At 44.5% G+C, this 27895-nt stretch overlaps 1 protein-coding gene across 1 annotated transcript in view; it reads right to left on the reverse strand.

Annotated features, from left to right (window-relative positions):
- ARFGEF2 (ADP ribosylation factor guanine nucleotide exchange factor 2) overlaps positions 1-27895 on the reverse strand; it is a 97036-nt gene that overhangs the window by 905 nt on the left and 68236 nt on the right. The window contains exons 26-38 of the mRNA XM_004746243.2: positions 25468-25619; positions 19661-19833; positions 16902-17062; positions 15723-15853; positions 15444-15573; positions 13102-13237; positions 11903-12041; positions 11739-11793; positions 9175-9289; positions 6453-6583; positions 3348-3516; positions 2180-2318; positions 252-369 (exon numbers count right to left, since the gene is read on the reverse strand). Coding sequence (XP_004746300.1) covers positions 252-369; positions 2180-2318; positions 3348-3516; positions 6453-6583; positions 9175-9289; positions 11739-11793; positions 11903-12041; positions 13102-13237; positions 15444-15573; positions 15723-15853; positions 16902-17062; positions 19661-19833; positions 25468-25619 — 1749 coding nt within the window. The remainder of the gene's footprint in view (positions 1-251; positions 370-2179; positions 2319-3347; positions 3517-6452; positions 6584-9174; positions 9290-11738; positions 11794-11902; positions 12042-13101; positions 13238-15443; positions 15574-15722; positions 15854-16901; positions 17063-19660; positions 19834-25467; positions 25620-27895) is intronic.

Below are 27895 nucleotides of genomic sequence, written 5' to 3' on the forward strand. Positions count from 1 at the left end.
GCCACACTCAAAATCCCTGCAGTTCAACTGCTGTGTGCATGGTTTCAACATCAGCCTTTCTCCACTGGGGATCTTTGAGAGAGAGAGCCCCAGGATGATACAGCATGCTTTGTAATGAATGAACTTTCCTCTGACGAATCTAGAATGCTGCTAGTTATGGAAGAAGTAAGGAAATCATTACTTTAAATACTGAGTAAAAAGGCACCCAAACCTAGGACCTAGTGGGGACATTAGAGTTTCCTGGTGTTTACCTTTTCATCGTTTATTTTGAGGGTTTTTGTTAGAAGTAACAACAGAAGACTTGTCCAGGCCTCCCGATGGCTCTCAGAATTCACGGTGATGAAGTAGGCAAGGGCCTCACTGCACACGCTGGAGAACAGGAGAGGGGGAGACACATCAACCACACTGACCACTCACATTCTACTGGAGGGGAGAACCTTTTTTTTTTTTTTAAATATTATTTATTTATTTATTTGACAGAGATCACAAGTAGGCAGAGAGGTGGGCAGAGAGAGGGAAGCAGGCTCCCCGCCGAGCAGAGAGCCCAACTCAGGGCTCGATCCCAGGACCCTGGGATCATGACCCAAGCCAAAGGCAGAGGCTTTAACCCTCTGAGACACCCAGGCGCCCCTGGAGGGGAGAACTCTGTTCTTGCAACAAGTGAGTTGCTTCTCTGGCCCTGCCACCTGGAGCAAATCACTAAGCCTCAGTTTCCTCAGCTGTAAAACAGGGAGAGATGACTGTACCAAACTCAGGGGTTGCTGTGTAGTTGAAATGAAGCCTGCCTGTTGATGTCGGCTTGGCCCAGGGCCTGCTCACAGCTTAGGGCCCAATCAGCGTTTGCACACAATGAATACAGAGCCAGTCATCCACAGCTGACCACACACTGCCTTTCTCTCTCTCCTCCTGTCCCATACAGTTGCTGCTACTTTTTCTTTTAAAGTAATCACCACCACCAATGTGGGGCTGAAACTCACCACCCCAAGATCGAAAGTTGCAGCCTCCTCCAACGGAGCCACACAGGTGTCCCTCTAAGACATTTTCTTTTCTTTCTTTCTTTTTTAAAAGATTTTATTTATTTACTTGACAGAGACATAGTAAGAGAGGGAACACAAGCCGGGGGAGTGGGAGAGGGAGAAGCAGACTCCTCACTTGAGCAGTGAGCCTGATGCAGGGATTGATCCCAGGACCCTGGGATCACAACCCAAGCCAAAGGCAGATGCTTAACTGACTGAGCCACCCAGGTGCCCTCTAAGACATTTTAAGTAGATTCCATAACAGTGGGGTTACTGCGTCAAAGAGAGAAACTGAACATTTTAAGGCTCCTGATTTTAATGCCACCTGCTTTCTGGAAAAATCCCCTCCCTGTACATTCCCACTAGCATTAGGATCCAGGAGAGTGTATGTCTTATTACATGGCTGTCAGCATCGCATGTTAATGGTTTTAAATCTTACAAGAGTGTAAAGGGCTTAAACATAGCATCTGGCTCATAGGAAGCTGGGTGGCGAAGATCTATTCTGTCGGGGGCTATCTCCACGCCATCCCACTGTTTCCCCATTGCTGCATTTCTGTGTAATCCAAGTCAGGACAGCCTGATAATCCACAGGATTCCAATACATTTCTCTTGGGAAGAAGGGAGGGTGGGAGGTTAGAGCCGACATCGCCCTAAAGGGACTTCATTCCAGGCCTGCCGATTTTTTTTTTTTAAGATTTTATTTATTTATTTGAGAGTGAGAGAGTGACCATGAGTGGGGCAGTGGGGGAGCAGAAAAGCTGGGCTGCGCAGAGGGAGAGGGGGAAGCAGACTCTCTGCTGAGTGGGGATCCGGATGCGGGCCTTGATCCCAAGACCCTGAGATCACGATCTGAGCCGAAGGCTGACGCTTAATCAAATGAGCCACCCAGGTGCCTGCTGATTCTGAGCTCTAAGCATTTCTTACTGTCTGTGTTTCTGAGCCTTAAGAAACTTACGAAAGAAATGAGGTCCCGCCCTATTCAGGGCATTAAGAAAAGTGAAACACAAGTGCCAGCAAATCGAAGGAAGCAGCAAAAACGAAAGTAGATTATGAGGGGGCTACCACATAGGTATTTTTCTCTTATTCTTTTCAATTCAGAGAATCCTTGTGATGCATTTTGTGTCTTATGGATAAGACATTTAATCAGAAACCAGTCTTCTTACGTTAAAAGTCGCTGCTGTATTTCCTCCCAGGAATCCCTGCGGTTCTCGTCAACATACATCCGAAACAGGATCCTCAGACAACAGGCCAGGCTGCTGGTTTCTTGCTTCAGAAGATTAGGTTTAGATTTGCCCTTAAAACCTAGAGATTAGACAGTCATATAAACAGTGCACACTTCTGGAATAATGCTCAGAAATCACGCATTACCTAGTTACTTTAGGGAACACCGAAAGAAATATTCCACATTCTTTTTCAACTGAAGTGTAAGTGACCTGTTACTCTTAATCACATCGCCTTAAACAAAGCAATACGAATCAGCCTCAGAGATGTGTGAACCACTCTCACAAGAAAAGCCTTATCGCAGGCAAAGGCATAAATCATCTAGACATGTTAAAGCCATAAAGAAAAATGACATTATAAAATTGTGGATTAAAATAGGCATTTGGGAAGAAAAGGAATGGTTATCCAGTAATGGTAACAAAAGTTATATAAAGTATCACTTTTGTGTAAAGTTCAGGACATGAGACTCCCACTGTCACCTTACATGTATCACTTACCTCCAGGGTTTATGTATGTTTTTTTGGAGGCGGCCAAGAGAGAGAACCTCTAAAAGCCTCAGCTAATGCAGGACTGCAGTCCGTTTCTCCAAGACCACCAGAGTTTTTATATCATATTTAACTACAGAATTTTATTATTTTTAAAGGATTTTATTTATTTATTTATTTATTTAGAGAGCAAGAGAGAGAGAACACAGTCACGGAGGAGGAGCAGGCTCCCCGCCAAGCAGGAGCCTGACGTGGGGCTCAATCCCAGGACCCCGGGATCATGACCTGAGCCGAAGGCAGATGCCAACCAACTTAGCCACCCAGGCATCCCAAATACATAATTTCAACCTAATGTAAAAAGTCTTGGTTTGCTAGATCCATTCAGTCTCTATCTATCAATTCATTTTTGCAGCAAATACTTCCTGAAAGTCTCCCACGTGCCAGGCGGTAGTACTCCTGGTCCTGGGATGGAACGTATCCAGCATGTCCTCCTTTTCCCCTCAAGCATGAAATATCTGGCAAGTTATTCCAGCGAAGTGTACAGTATCAGGAGTTTCCCAAAGGCTTTAACATTTCAGGATGGTGACCAGTGCGGCCACCTGTCCTAGCTGCTGTGTGGCCTTACCTGCTCTCCACAGGACAGTGCGTTGCTCGTAATTGGAGTTGAAGGCCTTTGAGAATGAGTGGGACTCCTGCAGGCAGTCCAGCAGCTTGAAGAGGTGCTGGGAAGACATGCACTTGTACATGCCCTGATCCTCTGTTTCTATGTGGATCTCTGCATCCAGTGTGTCTTGCTAGAAGGGGAGGGCGGGAGAGCTAAGTGAGGACGGGCTGGCTCTGGACAGGGAGGCAGCCCTCACTCGCCGGAAGTTGTTCTCTAAGAATCACACACCTCATTCCTCACCACCCTGAACATTTCTCTGTTAGGTTCTGCTCACTGGCCGGGGGAAGAATTACGCCCAGCTCCTGCCTGACGTCAGGCTTTGCAGGCCCAAGTTTCTGTTCTGTCAGTATTGCCTTTGCTGTGTGAACCTGAGTATGTGCTTCTCCAGTTACTTCACCACAGGACTGCACTGTCCTCTCTTTATATTTTAGAACAAAATCAGAAAACGAGAAAGTCAAACTGTATTGTATATGCTAGAAGGTGTGAGTCTCACAACACAATATGAAAGACGGAAATGGCTAAGCAAAGCCTGAGTGGGATCTTCAGCTTCACCAGATGATTAATGAATGTAGCAAGCTCGAAAACTGTGTTTTTCAAAAGTGAAGGGGGAAAAATATAAAAATAGGTATAAAATGCTAGAAATTTTTATTGAATATGTTGCCCAAAATGGGAGACATACTTAGGGATTTTATATTTGTTGAGCCTTCTAGGAATGGATCTATCCTTCGTAATAAGCCAGAGATTAAAAAAATAGTAGTCTGTAGTATTCCCCAAATTGATATATAAATTCAGTGCAATCCTTATTGAAATCCCAGATTACTACTTTGCAGAAATTGACAAGCTGGGTCCTAAAATTCATATGGAAACACACGTGACACAGAATAGCCAAATGATGTTGATAAAAGCAGCACAAAGTTAAAAGACTCATACTTCCAATTCAAGACACTGTGGTACTGGCATAAAGATGGCCATATAGGTCAGTGGAACAGAACTGAAAGCCCAGAGATAAATCCTTATATTTAGGGTCAAGTGATTTCTCACATGGGTACCAGAACAATTCACTGGGGGAAAAACAGTCTCTACGATAAACGGTGTTGGGACAACTTGATAGCCATAGGCAAAAGAATAAAGGTCAATGAACTGAGCGAAACAAACATAAAGCAAACTAAAAAATGGATCATAGACCAACATGTAAAAGCTACAATTATAAAACTCTTCAAGGAAAACAGGACTAATCCTTGTTACCCTGAATTAGGCCATGCTTGCTTAGACAGACACTAAGATTACAAGGACTCAAGAAAAAATGGAAACCCAGACTTCATTAAATTAAAAATTTTTGTGCTTCACAGGCCACCATCAAGTGACTGGAAAGACAATGACAGAATGGAAGAAAATAGTTGTAAATCATGTATCTGATAAGGGACTAGTATCCAGAATATATAAAAACTTATGATTCAATGTTGGAAAGTTAAAATATTTAGAAATGAGCAAAAGATTTGAACTGCCATCTCTCCAAAGATACACAAATGGCCAGTAAACACAGAAGATACTCAGTGTTACTAGTCACTAGGGAAATGGAAACCGACACCACAGTGAGATACCACTTCCCACCCACAGAGATGACTGTGATAATTAAAAAAAAAACAACAACCAAAAAAACCAACCAAACAACCATTGATAAGGATGGGGAGAACCTAGAGCCTTTATCCATTGTGGCTGGGAAGGTAAAACAGGATAGCTGTTCTAGAAGAGTCTGGCAGTTCCTCAAAAAGACAGGCACAGAGTTAATGTATGACCTAGCAATTCTACTCTTAGGTATGTGCTCAAGAGAATTTTTTTTTTTTTAAAAGATTTTATTTATTTATTTGACAGAGAGAGAGATCACAAGAAGGCAGAGAGGCAGGCGGGGAGGGAGGGAGCAGGCTCCCAGCTGAGCAGAGAGCCCAATGTGGGGCTCGATCCCAGGACCCCAGGATCATGACCCGAGCCGAAGGCAGAGGCTTAACCACTGAGCCACCCAGGTGCCCCCATGCTCAAGAGAATTAAAAATATGTCCACATAAAAACTTATATACAAACGTTCACAGCAGTGTTATTCATCATAGCTGGACAAAGGAACATCCGTCTGTCAACGATGACTGAATGAACAAAATGTGGTACCATACAATGGAATATTATTTTATATATGAACACACATACACACTTACGGAGTAACATGGATGTTAACATGCTATAGGTACAGACTGCAACAGGGATGAACTTGGAAAACATTACGCTCAGTGAAAGAAGCCAGACACAAAAGCTCGCATTTGACATGATTCCAGTAATAGAAAATATATCCAGATTAGGCAAATCCACAGAGACAGAAAGGAAATTAGTGGTTCTCAAGGACTGGGCTGAGGAGGGAAGGGACAGCGACTGCTAATGGTTAGGGCATTCCTTTCAGCAGTGATAAAAATATTCTGGAATTAAACAGGGGTGATGTTTGCACAACTCTGTGAATATACCAAAACTCTGAACATTCATTCACAGATCTGCTAGCCCCTGGAGCACTGACATTTACAAGCTACGGTGTAATGTTACTGTCCAACTTTGGATACCTAATCCTCTGTCTCCAAGGATAATATATTAGATAAAAAGCTGTGCATACAAAACAAAAAAGTAAACTTTAAATAAAAACTGGTATCTTTATTCATACATTTTTCTCTCTCATTTATGGTTAAACTGTATGCCAGTTATGAGGAAGAGTCCCCCTGATTAATAACACTCTTTTTTCAAAGCACCAAGGTGGGGAGGATGGCATGTGACTAGGGGATGCTAGTAAACTGACTTTCTGGGAAATTTAAAGAAAAAAAGCCCTGATTTTTAGTGTTTGCTGACTGCCGTGGTATAAATATTCCCACTGCAACCAATTTCTCAAGCCACCAATAGGGCATGACTGAAGGCAGGGCTGGGGAGAGGCGAGCACGACGGGCTCCTGTGAGCCACAACGAGCTGGCCCCAGTGTACCACCGCACCGAGCAACCTCCCCCCACATGAGGACACCCCTCAAAGCTGGTCGTCTTACCTGGGCAGCAACCATGTGCTCTGCATCCTCCTTCTTGCTCGTGGCGGGGTAGAACACAATGTTGTCGATGGTCTGTATCAGTTCCAGCTGGACCACACACTTGATGAGGAGGCTGGCAAACAGTTTCTGATCTATATTAGATGATAAAGATTAACCCTAATAATGATTCAGCCAGTGTTGGATAAGTACTCCCCGAGCTCCTACTATGTGTCAGGCAGGCATGGCTCTTGAGGCTGTGGCGGAACAGTGGAGAAGCCGGACAAAACCCCAGCGCAGAGAGACAATAAACAGGATCTCTAAGTCTAAGGTACAGTATGTCAGATGACGACGACAAAGGTAAGAATGGGGAGGAGGGAGAAGTGGTGTCGGGGTGGGGTTGCGAGTTTAGACGAGCTGGTCAGGAAAGGGCTCCCTGCCAATGGGATGCCTGAGCAAAGACCTGAGGGGAGGGGTCAGCTACGCAGGGACCCCATCTTCCAACTAGCTGCCAGACTCCTACAGACAGCTCCGGATGGTGGCCTAAGCACCCCAGGCCCCAGGTTCCTGCAGCAGCCGGACTCTCCAAAGTGGCTGCCAGTCAGACTGAGGGGCAGGGGCGGGGCTCTTTTCTGCTCTTAGTTCCCTACGGCTGTCTGTCTGCTGTGGAGGTGGTATCCTCTTTCTGTATCTGCTTCGGGTTCCCTCAAGAGTCCCCCTTTCCTCTTCCAGTGGTGAGCCATCTTTGACTAGCTAATAATTCTTTACGTAGCGTCTTCTCTGTTCAAATTATTGGTGTGGTTTCTGTCTACACTGGTTAATATTTCCTCCATCTTTGTCTTCCCACTCCCTGGGCTCAGGGGCGGCCCATGTCGGGCACTTCACTGGTGTTGATTGGATATTCTTATAGAATCAGAATGTTGAAAATATTAAAGCGTTCAGTGATGGCAAATGAGGATGGGTCATCTCATCTGTTAAACTGTGTGTGTGTATTTACACTAATTCTCCAGCAGAATCAGTTTTAATTAAAGAAGAATATGGTGGAGTTGCAGCACATGTGCATTTAACTTATGCCAATTCAGTGACGTCACTTTGGACCAAAAATGAAAAGGGAGGAAACAGTCCAAGTGGTGTGAGACTGTGCCCGCCGCCCCGCTCACTGTACTGACACCCACAGGGTGGGCTCGGTTGGGACAAAGTAAGCATGTTCCCAGGAGGAAGGGCAGGGCTCTCAAGTGCCAGGTCCCTCTCAGAGTACAGACCTCTCACTGCACCAAGAGTGGCTCTATTTCAAGACCTGTATGCGTGCACCGCCCTCCCTCCCCCCACAAGCCAAGCTTTTCTCTGGAGCTGCTGAGGCAGGAGACTTGCTCCCCGGCCCCCGCGGCAGATACTGAGGAACAGCGTGCGAGTGTCTGACGTGCCGTCTTTTTAATGGATTTGCGGGTGGTTATGCTGGTTGGGGACCACGCATGGCTGCGTCTAATAGACTGCTGCGGAAGTTAACGGCGGCGTCAACGCCGACGGCCGGCGCGAGGAGAAGAGCGTAGGACTGCTCTGAAGAAAAGCACCAGGGCCACAGCTAGAAAAAGAGCAGACCCCGAAACCAGGAGTGTTCCAGTTTCTCAGTCCGCTAGAAGTGTGTCTGAGTCCCAGCCCTACTCATAGGGGCAAGTCGTGTTGTCTATCTCGGTCCCAGATCACACAATCGTAAACAACAGCACCTCCTCAAAGGGCTCGAGGGACGATTACACGAGGTCACACACATGAAACCCAGTGCAGTGCCTGCCTCACAGCAACTGTTAAATGCATTTTTTTTTAAAACAACAGTAAACATAGTAAACAGTAAAATATAACCACAGTAAAACATAACCTCTTTGCCACAAGAGGCAAAGTGATAGAAGTAATCTGAAACTCATGTCCAGAAAAGGGATCTCTAACACATAAAAAGCTCCCCCAAACCAATAAAAAGATGAAAAGCCAATACAAAATGAGGACCAATTTGAACAGATGATGCAAAAACAAAGGTTCTTAAACACATGAAAAACTGCTCAGTTTCCCTTAAAATTAGAAAACCGCAAATAAAAATTACTCCAAAGATAGGAAACATCACCTACGTGTTCCTGAGGGTCATGTAAACAGGTACAACCTTAATGGGCAGGAATCTGTAATTATGTGTCAAAATGACAAGTGCACCTCACCCAGCAGTCCTACAGCTAGGAATTCATTATATAGACACACATATTAGGTGATTCAGGGTAGTACTGTTTGTAACAGAAAAAGATGGGAATATAAACGTCCATTAGTAGGAACCCAATTAAGCACCTCATAATACATCTATACCCTGGAATGACATACAATAAATAGCATAAAAGAATGTGAACGTTTTTTAGGTACTGATTTTGAATGGTCTCAAAAATACACTAAATGAAAAAAGAATACCACATAGTACTCTGTAATTTGTATAAAAAGGACAGGAGGCTTCGTGTGTGTGTGTGTGTGTGTGTGTGTGTGTGTGTGTGTGTACATATGCATGTGTTTATGGCTATGCTATTTCTTGCATATGGGTACAATTAGAAATGCATAAACTGGTAACTCTGGCTGGCAGGGACTGGCAGACTAAGACATGGGGTGGAAGAAAGGCTTATCATGTTCACCCTTTTGTACTTTCTGAATATTTGAATTATGTAAACATGGTATCTATTTAAAATAAATAGATGAAAACAACGAGAAAATGTGGCCTTACTTGCATAAGGTCTACCTTTCCAGCTGTCATCGGTCGGGTTAGAGAGTTGGCTCTGGCCTCTCTCAGAGGCATTTTTATCTATGCTGCTTAGAGACTGGCGGTCCAGATCCATATCCTGAAAGTTAACCCAAAGAGAAATACAATGTTCACTTTCTTTATCCACAATTCAGTATCTGGGTAGAGATGTGCCTGTTTTGACACTGTTGGACCAACTTGAATTTAGGTGTCAGGCTTAGCTTGAAGTACAGTTATACTGCCTGCTTAACTAGGCTGCATAGGACAGATTACGGATGTAGTGTATTTTCTCCCTCCCATTAAAATTTCACATTTTCTTATTCCTACTTTGAAGGTGTTTCTCTATGTATCAATGATTTTTTTTTAAAGATTTTATTTATTTATTTGACAGGCAGAGATTACAAGTAGGCAGAGAGGCAGGCAGAGAGAGAGGAGGAAGCAGGCTCCCCGCTGAGCAGAGAGCACGATGCGGGGTTCCATCCCAGGACCCTGGGATCATGACCTGAGCCGAAGGCAGAGGCTTTAACCCACTGAGCCACCCAGGCGCCCCTCTATGTATCAGTGATTTAACAATGAGTGTGACATGGGGCACCTGGGTGGCTCAGTCAGTTAAGCATCCAACTTTTTTTTTTTTTTTTAAGATTTTATTTATTTATTTGACAGAGAGGGAGTGAGTATAAGCAGGGGGAGCAGGAGAGGGAGAAGCAGACTCTTCACTGAGCAGGGAGTCTGATGCAGGGCTCGACCCCAGGACCCTGGGATCATGACCTGAGCTGAAGGCAGACACCTAACTGACTGAGCCACTCAGATGCCCCCAAAGCATCAGACTCTTGATCTCAGCTCTTGATCTCAGGGTTGTGAGTTCAAACCCTGAGTTGGGCTTCATGCTTGGTGTGGAGCCTACTTAAGAAACAAACAAAATAATGAGTATGGCAAATTAATGAGGACAAGCTCAAAAACAAACTAGTAATAGCTTTTTAAAACATTGACAGATGACAGTTAACAAAAGATGTTTAAATAAGGTGCTTCATTTTTTAAGTTGCTATATCCCAGATGCCTTTTTTTTTTTTTTTTAAAGTAGGTTCACACCCAACGTGGGGCTCTAACTCACAAACCTGAGCTTAAGAATTGCATGCTCCCCTGACTGAGTCAGGCAGGTGTCCCCCAAATGTCTTTTAAAATCTGATGGCCAGGGGCACCTAAGTGGCTCAGTTGGCTGAGTGGCTGCCTTTGGCTCAGGTCATGATTCCAGGGTCCTGGGATCGAGCCCTGTGTCGGGCTTCCTACTCAGTGGAGAGCCTGTTTCTCCTTCTCCCTCTGCCTGCTGCTCTGCCTACTTGTGCTCTCTATCTCTCTGTCAAATAAATAAATAAATAAATAAATAAATCTTTAAAAAAAAAAAAAATCTGATGGCCTTACAGTTAGTTATCTGGGAATAGAAGTTAATAATACAAAACCCCTGTACACCAAGGTATTTAAAACTGAGACTTGAATCAGAACTTCTCTATGTGGCCTCACACAGAAAATAAGAACCACTATCTCACAGGTGTGGGGGAAAGCATTCTTTATTTAAGAGGATAATAAATAAGGATAATTATATCAAGGCATTGCTTCTATCAGCAAAACACCAGGACTGAGAGTTCAACAAGGGAGAATTTGTTAAATAGATTACAATAATGTACAGTCACTGAAAAATATGCTCTCAAAGAATATTTAAGAATATGGAAAGGGCGCCTGGGTGGCTCAGTGGGTTAAGCCTCTGCCTTCAGCTCAAGTCATGATCTCAGGATCCTGGAATCAAGCCCCGCATTGGGCTCTCTGCTCAGCGGGGAGCCTACTCATCCCTCTCTCTCTCTGCCTGCCTCTCTGCCTATTTGTGATCTCTCGCTGTCAAATAAATCTTAAAAAAAAAAAAAAATCTGGAAAAATGCTCACATGCTGTTAGGTAAATTATGTGCCAAGTATGCCCAAATTTCAAAAATGTGTGGGTTAGATGTGTGTCGTTACACAAAAAAAAACTAGAAAGGTAAAGTGTGGTTTTTACTGGGTGAGGTGACTTAATTTCTGTACTTTCTAAAACAGATGCTAACGAACATATATAGATTTAAAGCTTGCCCTTTTTTGTTTTTGAAGTCATCTCTACCCCCAACATGGAGCTTAAACTCACGACCCTGAGGTTAAAAGCTGCAAGCTCCACCATCGAGCCAGCCAGGTGCCTCTAGTTTTGTTTTTTTTTTTAAGATTTTATTTATTTGACAGACACAGATCACAAGTAGGTGGAGAGACAGGCAGAGAGAGAGACGAGGAAGCAGGCTCCCCACTGAGCAGAGAGCCTGATGTGGGGCTCGATCCCAGGACCCTGGGATCATGACCTAAGCCGAAGGCAGAAGCTTTAACCCACTGAGCCACCCAGGCACCCCATGCCCCTAGTTTTTAAATCTTATAATCTTTTTTACTCACTTCCCATCAGAAAAGCATAAACTCTTTGGATTGCTTAATTTTATGCTCTAACAGGAGATCAGAGAAAAAACAACAACAAAGAATCCTACCAAATGTTTTTCTGACGAATCTTCCTCCATTCCTGCAGGTCTCCAGGTCAGCAAGCTGAAGGGAACGCAAAAGAAGGAAAATGATCCATGTGAAAGGCAACCTGGGAGTCTTAAGATGTCTGCCGCGTATGGAAATCAACAGCGAGAGGCACATGTGCACTCACACGTGTGGGATGGTGGTTTTGAAGATATCCAGCATACAGATGCACGTCTCATCCCAGACGTCCGGGCTGAATTTCTCCCCATTGGATATGACTAAGTTTTCTAAGCAATTGGTACCTGACCGAGCCAACTGCTCATTATCTGCAAAATAAAGTGATATTCATCACCAAACTTCCACTGCGGTTTTCATTCCCACCAGGGCACCAAGGCTTCCTATCATGGCATGGAGATGACATGACGCAGGGCGGGGGGGGGGATTCTGCAGGGTCTTATTTAAGGAAGCAACGATCCCGACGGTATTACAACCTTTATTGTTTAAGCAGGCTCTAAAGAGATAAAATGATTTATCACAGCTTTATTGCTAGGGGATGGAAGAAGGTCAGTTTGTGTCTTAATTAACTGATTTCTTGTATGATGAATGGTAAAAGATGGAAATATTAGACCAGCATTTCTCTAAATTTCATCCCTCAAACACTGCCATACTGGTATTGTTTTGTTTTGTTTTTTTAAAGATTTTATTTATTTATTTGACAGACAGAGATCACAAGTAGGCTGAGAGTCAGGCAGAGAGAGAGAGGAGGAAGCAGGCTCCCTGCTGAGCAGACAGCCCGATGTGGGGCTCAATCCCAGGACCTTGGGATCATGACCGGAGCCCGAAGGCAGAGGCTTTAACCCACTGAGCCACCCCGGTGCCCCTGGTATTAACTGTTTTATCCTTTATTTTAAAACTGAGTCACATTTTGGAAAAACTTAACACACCGAAGCTTTGTCCTAAGCCAAAACTATCTATAGAATCCAGGTCAGATGGGCTAGTGGGTATTTTTCCTAGTATGCACTCTTTCAGCAAGTACTCAAATGGAAATGTCCACTGATGAAGCTGTTGCTACCTGACCCCCATTGTACATTTTAAAAGCATTACAGAAAATTTCAAATGTAGACAAAAGTAGAAAAAAACAGTATAATATATAAAGGCACATTTTCTAAGATATAATAATAATTACAACCTATCTTTAAGAAGTGCTAAAACTGGCTTGGGGAGATTGTTTTTATGCTCCAATTATGTAAAAATACACATTTTCCCCAATTAAATTATATACTGTAATTCCTTGGGCATTACCTTCTTGCTTTTACATATTGAAAAAATTCAACTCCCATTAAAAATTAAGGCAAGAAGAATGACAGCCAGAGACATAGCAAGTACCTTGTTTCACACACCACTGTAACTGTGCAAACACATCAGAAAGAAGTACTTCATTCAGAGCTTCATAAAACTGGGTGAACACGTCACAGATGGCATAGAGGGCGTGATTGCAAGTTGTCGTCATCCACTCAGATTTCTGAAAAAGCAAAAAGGTACGTTGAGAGGCCACTCTCCTTGTGGGTCTCTAGGAGACCCACATGATGGTCTCCTAGACCACATGCCCTACATGATAGGCACAGCTCCTACATGATGGGCACAGCTGTTCTGTTGTGCAACCTGGCAGTATCCGCCAATAGTCTTTTTATAACACTCACACCCACAGGTGTAGGAACAGGGCTGACAGGAACAGACTCTAAGGAAAGAATCAAAGATCTGGGGTGCCTGGGTGGCTCAGTGGGTTAAAGCCTCTGCCTTCAGCTCAGGAAGCGATCTTGGAGTCCTGGGACTGAGCCCCACATGGGGCTCTCTGCTCAGCAGGGAGCCTGCTTCCCCCTCCAACGCCTGTCTCTATGCCTAGTTGTGATCTCTCTCTGTCAAATAAATAAATAAAAATCTTAAAAAATAAAAAGAATTGAAGATCTGAGTGTGAAGGTCTGTGAATAAAGATGTTTACACCACACTGACATTTACACGCTGAAAACACAGATATGAACCAATACCCAGCAAGGCAGCAACTGAATTAAGTACATCTATATGAGAGGATATTAACACACTCATTCAAAGTGATACTGACAAAAAGTTGTAATGATTTGGAAAAAGTGAATATGAGATTATGCTAACTACACCTTTTTACACCAAAAATTTATCTCTGGTAATTTCATGGCAGTATTTCAAGTATTTAATATAGAGAGAGATTCAGAAAATCATCGAATAGGGAGGGGTGGGTACTGCTAAACAAGATTCCAAAAGTGGAAGCCCTAAGTGGAAAGACTGCTAGATTTGGTTCTCTAAAAGCTAAAATTTTCTAAAATGAGAAGAAAATGAGCATAACAAAGGGGGCAAAATCATCTGTAATTTATGTAAGGACATGCTACTTTATGTATACACTGAAAAGCTCTTAAAACAATAGGAAAGAGGTAACTAACTCAAGAGATGGACTAAGGATGTGAAAAACCAATTCATAAAAGAAGAAATGTGAATTAGTAAAGTGAAAAAAAGTATGCAACCTCATTAGCAATTAAAAAACTATGAGGCAGGGGCACCTGGTGCCTCAGTCAGTTGAATGTCTAACTCTTGGTTTCTCAGGTCATGAGACCGAGTCCCATGTTGGGCTCCATGCTGGGCATGGAGTCTGCTTAAGATTCTCCTTCTCCTGGGACACCTGGTGGCTTGGTCAGTTAAGTGTCCAGCTCTTGATTTTGGCTCAGGTTGTGGTCCCTGGGTGTCTGGCTCCCTGCTGAGCAGGTAAGTCTGTTTCTCTCTCTCTCTCTCCCCGCTCCTCCCCCTGCCACTTCCTCTGTTCACATGTGGTCTCAAATAAATCTTAAAAAAAAATTCTCTCTGCTCCTCCCCACTCCCTCATGCACGTGCACTCTCTCTAAAAAAGAAAAACAAAACAAAAAAACTGAGGCGCTTGGCTAGCTCAGATAGAAGAAGGTGTAGCTCTGTTTCCGGATCATGAGTTCGAACCCCATGTGAGGTGCAGAGAGCCACGGAGAGCCACGGTGGACATGGAGAAACAGGGATGCTCACTCACTGCTCAAGTATAAATGGCTGCAAATTTATTTGGAAGTAACTTACAAGTACGTATCAAAAGCCTCAGTAATGTGCAAGCTCCAAACCTTATACACCACTTGCCCCAAGTAAACAAAGAAAAAAACAAGTACAAAGGTAGCGGCTAAGAACGTTCATTTCAGGGCTAAGAAAAACTGGAAATAATTTCTTATGGACCAGGGGATATGTGAGGCTAGAAATATTTTGCAGCTTTGAAAAAACATCATGGAAGACTCAGGATTGTAGAAAAGCACTCATGTCTTAAGTTGAAAAGGCAGTTTATGGTGTGTGTGCTGGCATCCCTTTTTTTTTTCTTAAGATTTTTTATTTTATTTTTTTAAAAGATTTTATTTATTTATTTGACAGACAGACATCACAAGTAGGCAGAGAGGCAGGCAGAGAGAGGGGGAAGCAGGGTCCCCGAGAGGCAGAGAGCCCAATGCAGGGCTAGATCCCAGGACCCAGGGATCGTGACCTGAGCCAAAGGCAGAGGCTTAACCAGCTGAGCCACCCAGGCGCCCTGGCGGTTTCCATTTTAAAATACACCCCAGAAGCTTGAAGGGTAAGACTTGCACTCCCACTCCCACTCCCACCACCGTGTCCAGGGCACCGCTTCAGTCATCACCTACCTCCGACTGCTGCTCAGGGAGTTTCATATTGTCAAAAATCCTGAACACGATTCTGAACAGGTCCTGCCACCAGTGCTTTTCAAAGGTGTGACCGTAGCTCTTCATGATCTCAAACATGACCGTGAGTCCTCTGGAGGAACAAAGTCAGGCGCAGAGAGGGAATGGGGCGGGGGGAGAGGCAAGAACAGCAGAGAAGAGAGGGTAGAGCATGGGGTCAGGGGAGCAGGTGACTGAGGCTCATTCTGTGGCGAAAGGGGCACCATCCTGGGACATGGTTACCTTGTCCGAACATCTAGCTTGCATCTGTTAATGATGCAGGAGAGCTCAAACAGGATGGGGAACCAGCCTCGGACCCAGACCCTGTCGCCAGGAGCCACATTCATGTCATCGCTGGTGTATTCTTGTAGCACCTGCCGGGAGAGTCACCTCTCAGATGCAGACTAGGCAAGCAAAGGAAGAAACTAAAAGGGAACTACACGAAGATCAAGACCCCACACATTTCCCCCTCTAACAACAACCATTCAGCAAGGGCAGGATAGGAAATCCCCAGGAGGCAAACATAAGCCTCTCCCAAGGACATATGAGCAGTTATGCCTACGGACTTTCGTGGGTTTTGGAATAAGCTGAGTGGGCAGATCACTGCTAAGTTAACTGAGGCACTAGAACATGAAGTCAGCTGCCCAAGGTCATGCAGCTCGGAGCTGGCAGTCTTTCCCAGTCTGGATGTGAAGCTCCACTCCCTGCCCTACCTCTGGGATTTTGAGCCCTTTGAACTGTAATCACTCTTGAAGTGAGGTACTGTCGTAATGAAATTTCTTTATCAGCTCTGATTACCCAACATGAGGCAATTTCTCTCTGAGCCTGTGTCAATGCCCCTGGTTCAGCGGGGACATAATTGCCAATCTCACAGGTCTGATGTGGAAACTAAACACATCGATACACAGAAAAGACCTGAAGGAGGGATCTGTATCATAGTTTAGATGTGCTTATTTCTACCCAATTTCAGTGTCCGAGACTGCTATTTAAACCAAGTAGGCCTTTTCGGAAAGGTGAGACATAAAAGTCCCAAACATTTCTAGGAGAAAACAAAAGGTGATTTTTAAAAATGTAACTTCTCAGCCATGTCACAATGGTAAAATCTCATTTCCTTAAGAGGGAGGTTTGTTTCCTTTCAAACAGAAACGTCTAGCTTCTTCAGCTTTGCCACAATTCAAAGCTAAATACTATTATCTTCTACAAAACCAGTTCACAGAACACTAGGCAGAAGTTCAGTAGGAGTAAAAGAAGTAATTTCATACATGCAAAACGAGAGAAGGGGTAGAACCCCAGTAACAGGCAGCATTTTGAAGTGAATGCCCAGTTTAGGGCAAACATGCATTTCTAAAAGTGTAGCGGGGAACGCTCTTTCTGATTCCTTTTCTCCTCAGTCCCCAGAAGGGAGGAGAGGAAGTGACGTACCCGAGGCCTCTCGGAGACGTATTTCCCACAGAAGCGGATGAGCCGGATGGCCTCCATGCTCGTGTCAGGGAAGGCCGCGTTGCAGGCGAACTCCGACAAGCACTTCACAGCGTCCTGAAAGGAATCGATGGCTGCAGGGAAATGGTGCTGGAAGATAGTTGCTGTGGAAACAAAGCCATGTTTTTCATAAGACCAGAGACTTCCAAATGGGGATCCAACACCTCCCACCCTGAGGGGACTACTTCTGTGAAAATCTAAGAAAAGCATGTCACTCTCTCTGGGAGACAGCATTTCTTATTAAATTGTTCAGGAAATCGATTCAAGAATGAATCGACTGGGCACTGCCTGGGCTAAACTGGTTCCTGAGCTCCAGTACTTTCACTCATTCATTCATTCATTCATTCATTCACTCATTCATTCATTCATTCATCCAGCCAGCCAGCCATCAGACATTTACTGAGTGCCAACTAAGAGCAAAGCACAGCTGTGGGCCCTTGGGACAGAGGTAACCAGTGAAATTTCCTGCTTCACGATACTCGTGCTCCAATGGGCAAGACAGACAATAATCGCCTAAGCCAATACATATATAAAATATAAAATAATCTGAGGTTGGGTGAGTGCTGGGTGAGAGGAAAGAAGGCAGCAGGGGCTGCTTCGGCTGGGGGTCAGAGAAGGACTCTCTGAAGAGGTCCTGTCAAGTGTCCCCCAAGGAAGTGAGAGAGGACAAGCCACGAGAAAATCAAGTTTCACCAGGATACCAAGGTGTCCGTTTCAACGTCAGCTATTTTAGGTTGGAGGAAATGGGTAGGATAAACACTGATCTGTGTGTGAAGCTGGCCCTCAGTGGTCTGCCTGATGGAAGCTCTAGCCCTGGTTCAGTGACCCCGAGCACTCTCCTTTAACTCCCTGGCCGTCCCCATGCCAGGACCACACCGAGTGCTACCTGGGTGGAATGCTATGAAGACAAAAGGAGATAAAGAATGTCAATGAGCTAAGGGTGAAAGGCAATGCAGAAGTCTAAGGTCTTCCAAAATCCTACGAACATCACCTAAGACAAAATGTAAGTAGCAAGAAGCTTCTTAAGAGTTGGGCTAAAGCCTCTGCCTTTGGCTCAGGTCATGATCCCAGGGTCCTGGGATTGAGCCCCACATCAGGCTCTCTGCTCAACGGGAGCCTGCTTCCTTTCCTCTCTCTCTGCCTGCCTCTCTGTCTACTTGTGATCTCTGTCTGTCAAATAAATAAATACAATCTTAAAAAAAAAAAAGAGTTAAAAGATCTCGGGATGCCTGGGTGGTTCAGTTGGTTAAGCTGCTGCCTTCGGCTCAGGTCATGATCCTAGGGTCCTGGGATCAAGTCCCACCACATTGGGCTCCTTGCTCATCAGGGAGTCTGCTTCTGTCTCTGCCTCTGCCTGCTGCTCTGCCTGCTTGGGCTCTCTCTCTCTCTCTTTCTGATGAACAAATAAATAAATGAAACTTAAAAAAAAAAAAAGTTAAAAGATCTCAAAAAAGATGAAAGCTAATCTGATGTTTTCTCACCATTACAAAGGCCAAGAGGAGCAAATAGCCTGTGTTGTGATGACAGGCAGGACCAGGGCCATCTGGTCAGTCCAGAAGAGAGAGACACGGCGCCAACTCTGGGCTGGCTTGTCTGGGAGTGAACCCTGCCCCACTACTTCCTAGCTGTGTGACCTCAGGCAAGTTATTCTACTTTACTTTTTGGTCCCTCAGTTTCCTCTCTGGTCAACTGTGGGGAGTATTGGCACAGCCAGTTCTTGTTACTCATGGTAGTTGTGTTCTATAAGTCGACTGTGAACACTGACCACGCCCCCAGGGCAGAGCCACTATTCCCAGGGGAGGCGTGGAGGTAGGTTCTGCGAGCCTCTGGTCACCCTGTTTTAAGTAACCAATCAATGCAGAACCTTGCTTCATGTGTGTTTCCACACATAAGACATAGTTATTTTATACATACTATTGGGTTCAACATTGAACTTCTGGCCAACAGCACTTTAACTCAAGCTTGAATGAAGCTTATCGAAAACATACATTTTCTCTATAAGGCACATCATAGCCTTCCAGTGCTCAGGGACACCAGACAGCACTCCAGCACTGTGCTTCAGAGCTATTTTATTTATTTATTTTTGCTTTAAAGATTTTATTATTTATTTGACAGAGAGAGAGAGAGCGAGAGAGGGGATACAAGCAGGGGAAGAGGGAGAGGGAGAAGCAGGCTCTCTGCTGAGCAGGGAGCCTGATGCAGGGCTCGATCCCCGGACCCTGGGATCACGGAGTGAGCTGAAGGCAGATGCTTAACTGACTGAGCCACCCAGGCGCCCCCTTCAGGGCCATTTAAAATGGGACCAACAAAAAGATGGTGGCAGTAAGTATACCATGGAAAGGACATTTACTTATTTATAGTGAGAGAGCTGAAACCAGAAGGCAGAGAGTCGCCTTGTTAGCCTGGGCTGGGAACACGTGCTTGGATGACTCAAGTACATCCTGCTAAATGCACACACATGTCCACAAACAACCAAGAAAGCGCCGGGAGCACTGGTTTTGTGGTTGCGAATAATGAGAATCGACTATGCTTCCTTCACAGGGTTTCTGTGCACATGTCTAAGCACATGTAAGAGCTCAGAACACCTCCTGGCACGTTATCGTATCACAGTAGACCTAAACAAGGAAACCTCTTTGCAGAGTAAAACAGGAAATAAGTGGTCACCCTTCTAGGTTTGCACGTGTGACATTAGAGTTACTTACTGACGATGTGGCCCGTGGTCTGGAAGGCCAGCTCCACAATGTTCCCGTCGTGATCTGAGGCTGCCTGGTGGAACACAGCAAAGATGTTCTTCCAGCCCGAGCGGATGTTGGCTGCTTGGGAGTTCACCATCTGCGCAACACAGCGGATCACCATGTCCCGGATGGTCGGAGACCTAAGGAAAGAAGGGGGCAGCCCTGTCATTTGTACTCTGAACAGAGAAAGAGAAATGAACATGGAAAAACCTGCATTTTGGGGGCACCTGGGTGGCTCGGTGGGTTGAGCCTCTGCCTTTGGTTCAGGTCATGAACTCAGGGTCTTGGGATCGAGCCCCGCATAGGGGCCTGCTTCCCCCTCCCCCTCTGCCTGCCTCTCTGCCTACTTGTGATATCTCTCTCTCTGTCAAATAAATAAAGTCTTAAAAGAAAAACCTAATTTTTATTCTTCTATTTTTATTTTTTTGGAGCCGGACATGGGGCTTGAACTCATGAGCCTGAGGCAAAGACCTGAGCTGAGATCAACAGTGGGATGCTTAACTGAGCCATACAGATGCCCTCCCCCCGACAAAAAAAAATGCATTTTTAAAAGCAGATTTTACATAGTAATCCATATTCACTAAAAAAAATTAAACTAGATACAACAAAAAACATTAAGACAATCACCGGGCAGACAGTCAGATGCTTTCCCAGCACCATCCTCCCACCTCCTTGGTAAGAGAACTCTGATTTCAAAAAAAAAGAGAATTCTGATTTCAAGCAGGCAGCAACATTCCCGACCTCAGGGAGCCAGTCATGACCAGGACAAGACAACACGACAATCTTGTCTCATGTGCCAGGTCCACCATGCCCCAGTGCCCCTTGCAGCCAGGGGAGCTACATGACGGGTTCTAATGACTCCTAGAGGAAATCTGGGGGAATGTGAAGGGGAGGGGTTTCTACTATAGCTTTTTGTCTTGTAAAGAATACACATGGTAGGCTCTGCCCCATTTCTTGGTATCCGTTTTTTGAACACAGTATGATGCCTGGAGCTAGAGCCTCTGTTCAGCATCACAAAACAACAGGCTCAAAGATAAAAAGTGATCCTGTGGATGGACAAACAAGGAACAGAAAGAAGCTGGGTCCTTGGGTATCTGGATGGCTCAGTTGGTGAAGCGTCTGCCTTCGGCCTCGGTCATGATCCCAGGGTCCTGGGAGCAAGTCCCTCATGGGGTTCCCTGCTCAGCAGAGAGTCTGCTTCTTCCTCTGCCTCCACCCTTCCCCAGCTCTCTCTCTCTCAAATAAATAAATAAATAAATAAAATCTTAAAGAAAAAAAAAAAAAGCAAAAAGAAAGAAGCTGGGTCCTCAATGACAATTTGGGCTATGGAACCAAAGTTGGGTCCGCCTGCCTCTGACTTGTTACATAAACAATACACAGCCTTGTAGTTCAAGGCACTGTTGGTCAGTTTTTCGGGCTGAAAACCTTTACACTGATGATACTCATAATTTTGAGTCCTCAGAGATGACTTATTTCTAAACTCTTGGTGCCTATGTTCTTGGATTTTTAGGCAAGGGTATATGTGTAGGATAAACACATATAAATGGATGGGAATATACAAATGTTAATTTAAGATGCAAAATTTTAAATTTAATCATTACAAAACCAAACCTGAAGACAAAAAAATGGCCCATTTTCTGAAGCAGCTGCAAGGTTCAACATAGTGTTACTTGGATATTTGCAAAAGGTTAGCACGTATGTCTTGCAATCTATTAAGACATTCGCAGTTATCGGGGTGGGTGCTATTATCATACAAACTACAGGCAGCAAGGCTACACAAACCTATCTCTTCCGCACACCACTAGCTTTGAAACCCATTAGCGTGGCTTTGGGATTGCAAACTTGATTTGAAAATTTTATCTGGCTTAGGGTAACATTCATTTTCATCTGTGGGATCCATAGTAACTAAATGATAATAGATCATTTAGGGAAGACCAGGAGAAAGTCAAGAGTTAAAACTTAGCTAAGAGTCCACAAAGCAAATACGTCACCCACAGGTAACAAAGGACTAACTACATACCGAGGTGACTTCAGTACATAAGAAGATTGAATTCATGACTGCATCCCCCACTGCGAAGAAAAGCAGCTCACTGGGAAGAACTACGTGTACTTTTTAAAGATTTGGGGGGGGGTAGGGGAAGAACATGAGTGGGGCGGGGAGAGGCAGAGGGAGAGAGAGAATCTCAAGCAGACTCCGCACTAAGTGTGGAACTGGTACTGGGCTCAGTCTCATGATCCTGCATCCTGCATGATCACGAGTCAAATGCTGAAATCAAGAGTTGGGTGCTCAACCAGCTGAGCCTCCCAGGTACCCCTCTACATGTACTTTTTAAAAATGCTTTTCAGGGGGTGCCTGGTTGGGTCAGTCAGTTAAGTATCCAACTCTTTTTTTTTAAGATTTTATTTATTTATTTGACACACAGAGATCACAGGTAGGCAGAGAGGCAGGCAGGCAGAGAGAGAGGAGGAAGCAGGCTCCCTGCAGAGCAGAGAGCCCGATGTGGGGCTCGATCCCAGGACCCTGGGACCACGACCCGAGCCGAAGGCAGAGGCTTTAACCCACTGAGCCACCCAGGCGCCCCAAGTATCCAACTCTTGACCATGAGGTTGAGACTGAGCCCTGTGTTGGGCTCTATGCTCAGCATGGAGTCTGTCTGTCCCTCTCCCTATGCTCTACTCCCTGCTCACACATGTTCTCTCTCTCTCACACACAAATAAAATCTTTAAAAAAAAAATGCTTTTTGGGGTGTCTGGATCACTCAGTCAGTTAAGTGTCCAACTCTTGATCTCAGGGTCATGAATTCATGCCCTGTGTAAAAAAATAGTAATAATAAGGGGCACTTGGATGGCTCAGTCGGTTAAGGGTCCTGTCTTCGGCTCAGGTCATGATCCCGGAGTCCACACCCTGTTCAGTGGTGAGCCTGCTTCTCCCTCTGCCCCTTCCCCTGCTTGTGCTTTCTCACTCTCACTCTCTCTCAAATAAATTATTAAAAAAGGAAAGTTTACTAAAAAAAAAATAATAAATCAAGATGCTTTTTGCCTGATTATTAAGAGTAATATTTGATGACAACAAACATTTCGGGAAATGTAGAAAACACGTAATGAAACAAAAAAATTCCATTTTGTGACAGTATGATATTTCACATGGAGAGATTGATAAAACTGTCCTTATTATACTGTCCAATTCCATAACCTGACCTTTTGATTAAAGCATTAAGTATTTCCCGTGTCACAAACACTGTAAACATCTTTAACAGCTGCACAATATTCCATGTTGTGGCTGTACCAACACTGAGTTTACACTTTTATATTTAGGTGTTAGCTGCTTTTTTTTTTTAAATTACTTTTTGTGATTTACAATGTCTTGCTGTATTTCAAAGTTAATTCCTTAGAAGAGTTACATAAGTGTAGAATTAGTGAGTCAAAAGGCAGAGAAATGTTAAGGCTCTTGCACACTGCCCAAATGCTTTTGAAGATGTTATAGCAAGTTATAGTTCCATCAACAGCATCCGACAGTGCCTGGCAATGCGTGATTCCAAACTCACTGTCTCTTTTCAAATGCTGGCTGGGATTCTGGCGATCAGCGCCACCACCCAAGCAGGCAGGCTGCCACGCCAGGCTTCCATCTCCTTGGCACTCCCAGCAATGTCCCCAAAGGGAGGAGGGTATTTCTGTGCATACACTAAAATCAGGGGTGAAGGGAGCCTGGGTGGCCCTGTCAGTTGATCATCTGACTCTTGATTTTAGCTCAGGTCATGATCTCAGGGTCATGAGATCAAGCCCCATGTTGGGCTTCCTTCCTGGGGATGGGGCCTGCTTAGGAGTCTCTCTTTCCTCCCTGCCTCCTGCTCTCTCTACAATAAATAAAATCAGGGGTGATGCCAAATTCTGGAATGGGCTTTGTCTTTTTTTTTTTTTTTTAAAGATTTTATTTATTTATTTGACAGAGAAAAAGATCACAAGTAGGCAGAGAGGCAGGCAGAGAGAGGGGGAAGCAGGCTCCCCGCCAAGCAGAGAGCCGGACGTGGGACTCGATCCCAGGACCCTGAGATCACGACCCAAGCCGAAGGCAGCGGCCCAACCCACTGAGCCACCCAGGCGCCCCAAGGAATGGGCTTTGTCTTAAAATGAGCAGTAAGAGAAAAACCGAGAGAGAGAGAGAGAGACTATCAGGAAGACTTTTCTGCTGCTGTTTCTGTTACCCCAAATGACCCATGTTGGCTATAGCCTTTGAATTCATAAGCTTTCATTTTCTTAAAAAACAAACAAACAAACAAAAAAATCCCATAAAAAACCCACCCCAAACACACACAGCAATCTAAGCAGATCTCACGGACACATTTTAGCGGTGGGGATCGACACCTGAAAGCCATGCTTGACAGTTCCTCCTTTTATGCCCCACCGCTAATTACTCAGCACCCAGTGTAGGCTTCCCATTCAGAACATACACAGAATCCAATCGCATGGCGCCTCACCCCCCTGGTGCAAATCTGAACAATGATGGCGGCTTTTCATTCTCCACAGACAAACGCAGGATGATCCCGTAACGCACCTCAGACCATTTCACTTCTCTGCTCAAAGCCTCCAGTGGCTTGTGTCTTTCACAGAGAACAAGCCCAAGTGCTGACAAAGGCTGACAGCTCCACTGCCACGAGCGCTTCACCCACCAGGACTTCCTGCCTTATTGACTCTGCCCGCCCAGCCTCACTGCCTTGTTCCTCCTGGTGATGCTGATGACACTGGGTCTCAGGGCTTCTGTTCTTGCTCTTCCCTCTGCTCCTAACACTCTTCCCAAGACCACGTATAGCCACTCCTGGCTGGTTCCTCACTTTGCTTAAGGGTCAACTTACCCAATGCATCTTGGTTGACTGTCCTAAACAAAGCCTTGATTTAAACATTTATTTGCTTATCTCACTGGAATATAAACAAGGTGTTTTTTTTGTTGTTGTTTTTTTTTAGATTTTACTTATTTACTTGACAGAGAGAGCACACAAGCAGGGGGAACAGCAGAGGGAGAAGCAGGATCTTTGCTGAGCAGGGACCCAACATGGGGCTCCATCCCAGGACCCCAGGATCATGACCCAAGCCAAAGGCAGATGCTTCACCGACTGAGCCACCCAGGTGCCTCTAAACAAGGATTTACTGTTTAATTTCATTACAGCAAACTTCAAACACACACAAAAGTAAAGAGGATATGGTAATGAACACCCACGTATGCAGCTGCCCTGATGATTAAATCAGGGCCAGACGAAAACAGGAATTTTTGACTGTTTTCTTTAGTGCTGTCTAGTCAGCACCCAGAAGGGCACTGGCTGCTGGCAGGCTCCAAGGATATAGGCCAAGTGAACGCAGGAACATGGTGAGTGCTTCAGAGTGACAGCTGTCTCCATCTTTTCTATCACGCTCTTGGGGCAGAAACGATGGGTCACATAATTCTTCGGTTTACGAGACCAACCCCTTACTGGGTCATATAATTCTTGGCCCTGTTTAGGATGCCTCAGTGATGGCTCTTTCTCTGAACAATGTCAGCGCCCACCCCATAAGAATGCATGGCACATTTCCACTAGTTGTGGTGGTGTCATCTGTCCTTCTGGGAATGGTCACACACAGATCTCAGTGATGTACTTAGAAACATTGCATGTGAATCACAGTCTGCTCATCTTACCTATTTCCATCAACAAAGGAAGAAAATACATAATTAATGCATGAAAATGCATGATTAATATTAGGAGGTCTGTTTAGGCCACCAGTGGGGAATATGACAATGCACATACCTGTTTTTCTTCATGATATGCTCAAAGGGCCTCAGAAAATCTTTCTGGAAGCGGAAGTTGGCTAATTCTCCCTTCTCAAGAAACTTCATAGAGAGTTGCCTTAAGGAGTCAACAGCGAAGATCGCCACGTCTTCGTTGGGGTTACAGCCAACCTGAGCAGGAATGGGAGGCGAGGTGAGAGAGGCACAGTACAAGAGTGGTGGAGGCGGCGCTCTGGATGCCACAGACAGACAGCCTGCCTTCAAAACAAATGCTCTGGAAAAAACATACCTAAGGAGAAAAGAAAATGGTGTTTCTTGGCTATGACCTGGGCAATTCTGTTTTAAGTTTAATGATGCAAGATGGGTGGCTCAGTGGCTTAAGCCTCTGCCTTCAGCTCAGGTCATGATCTCAGGGTCCTGGGATCGAGCCCCGCATCTGGGCTCTGTGCTTGGTGGGGAGCCTGTTTCCCCCTCTCTCTCTGCCTGACTCTCTGCCTACTTGTGATCGCTCTCTGTGTCAAATAAATAAAATCTAAAAAAAAATGATGCAAGATCAGTACTGCACATTTAATTAAAAGTGCTTTCAAATGTGCTATTTAATTTTTTAAAGATTGTGGCAAAATACACATAAAACATAAAAGTTACGATCTTAACCATGTTGAAGCGTACAGTTCAGTCGTTGTAAGGACGTCCTCACTGCTGGGCACCGCATCTCCAGAACTCCACCAAAGCTGAAACTCTGTGTCAATTAAGCAATGCTGTGCTCTAATTAATTTTACCTGATTATATAAGAGAGGTCGAAAGACTTGAAAGTCTCTGTAAAGCCTTTTCTTTTTAAATATTTTATTTATTTGAGAGAGAGAGACAGTGACAGAAAGAACACAAGCATGGGGAGTGGAAAAGGGAGAAGTAGGGTCCCTGCTGAGCAGGGAGCCCGATATGGGGCTCGATCTCAGGACCCTGAGATCATGACTTGAGCTGAAGGCAGATGCTTAAGGACTGAGCCACCCAAGCGCCCCTCTGTAAAGCCTTTGCATACTTGCCCACATCTGTCGCCTGAAGCGACAGTGTCACTGGCCTCAAAAAATTCAGCACAAATATTGAGGTTTTTAAAATTTCCTTAAAATTGTACTTGTCTATAGTTTACCTACTTTTAGAGACTGGTATTATGGGTATATATTTAGTAGTTGCTTCTCAGACTTTTCTCTTACGAAGAATCCTTCAAGCAGAGCAAGGGGATGTTTCCTACCAGAAGCCCTGCCAACGGATCTGGGGCATCTTGCAGTAGCCAGCTCCAAGAAAGAAACTTCCCTGGCTTGTGGTCTGACCTGAAAAGGTTTTATTTTTAATGGAAGTAATGTTGCAGTAAAAAATTGGAAACATCAATAGGAAATGGTTACATAATGGTATGTTCACAGGCATGGAGTAACATTTGGCAGTTAAAAAGAAGTATGTCCAGCCTTTAAAAAAAGAAGAGGAAGAAGAAGGAGAAGAAAATCCCATCACACGCTACAACAGGGATGAACCTTAAGGACATGATCCCAAGTGAAAGAAACCAGTCACAAAAGGACAGATACTGTCTGATTCCAGTTCTATGAGGTAGCTAGAGTAGTCAAAATCAGAGAGACAGAAAGTAGAATGATGGTTACCAGGGTCTGGGTGAGGAAGGAAAGGAAAGCTAGTATTTAATGGGTTTAGAGTCTCAGTTTTTCAAGATGAGAAAAGAGCTCCACAGATTTGTTGCACAAAACGTGAACGTACTTAACGTTAATAAACTGTACATTTATAAATGGTTAAAATGAAAAATTTTATGTGTATTTTACAATTTAAAAAGGAATAAATTCATACATACTAATAACATAGTTAAATGTTTAAGATTCCTTGCTAAGTGGAGGAAGCAAGTAACAAAATGATATGTGTAATACTAGTTATGTTTTTTTCAAAAAAGCAAAAGAAACCAGGACAATATTGTTTGTATTTCTATGAGTATATACATATAAACGTCCACAGAAAAATGTCTGAGAAGATAAATACCAAACTGGTAATAATTGGTTTGGGGAGGGTTCAAAAGGGAAGTGGTGATGGTCAAACGTGGCTTTAGCAGTACTTTTTTTTTGTTTTTTTTAAAGATTTTATTTATTTGACAGAGAGAAATCACAAGTAGACGGAGAGGCAGGCAGAGAGAGAGAGGGAAGCAGGCTCCCCGCTGAGCAGAGAGCCCGATGTGGGGCTCAATCCTAGGGCCCTGAGATCATGACCTGAGCCAAAGGCAGCGGCTTAACCCACTGAGCCACCCAGGTGCCCCTAGCAGTACTTTTTTAAAAGGTGTTTATGTCACATTCATTAGCGTAAATACTAATAAAAAGAATATTCCTCCCCAAAACGTCAGGATTCAGGAAATCCCGCAGCAGGAATACCACTCCAGAGCTTACCGTGCAGCTCTGCAT

This window comes from Mustela putorius, unplaced genomic scaffold (assembly GCF_011764305.1).
Source record: "Mustela putorius furo isolate JIRA1106 unplaced genomic scaffold, ASM1176430v1.1 tig00000592_pilon_pilon_pilon, whole genome shotgun sequence".
Taxonomy (NCBI): domain Eukaryota; kingdom Metazoa; phylum Chordata; class Mammalia; order Carnivora; family Mustelidae; genus Mustela; species Mustela putorius.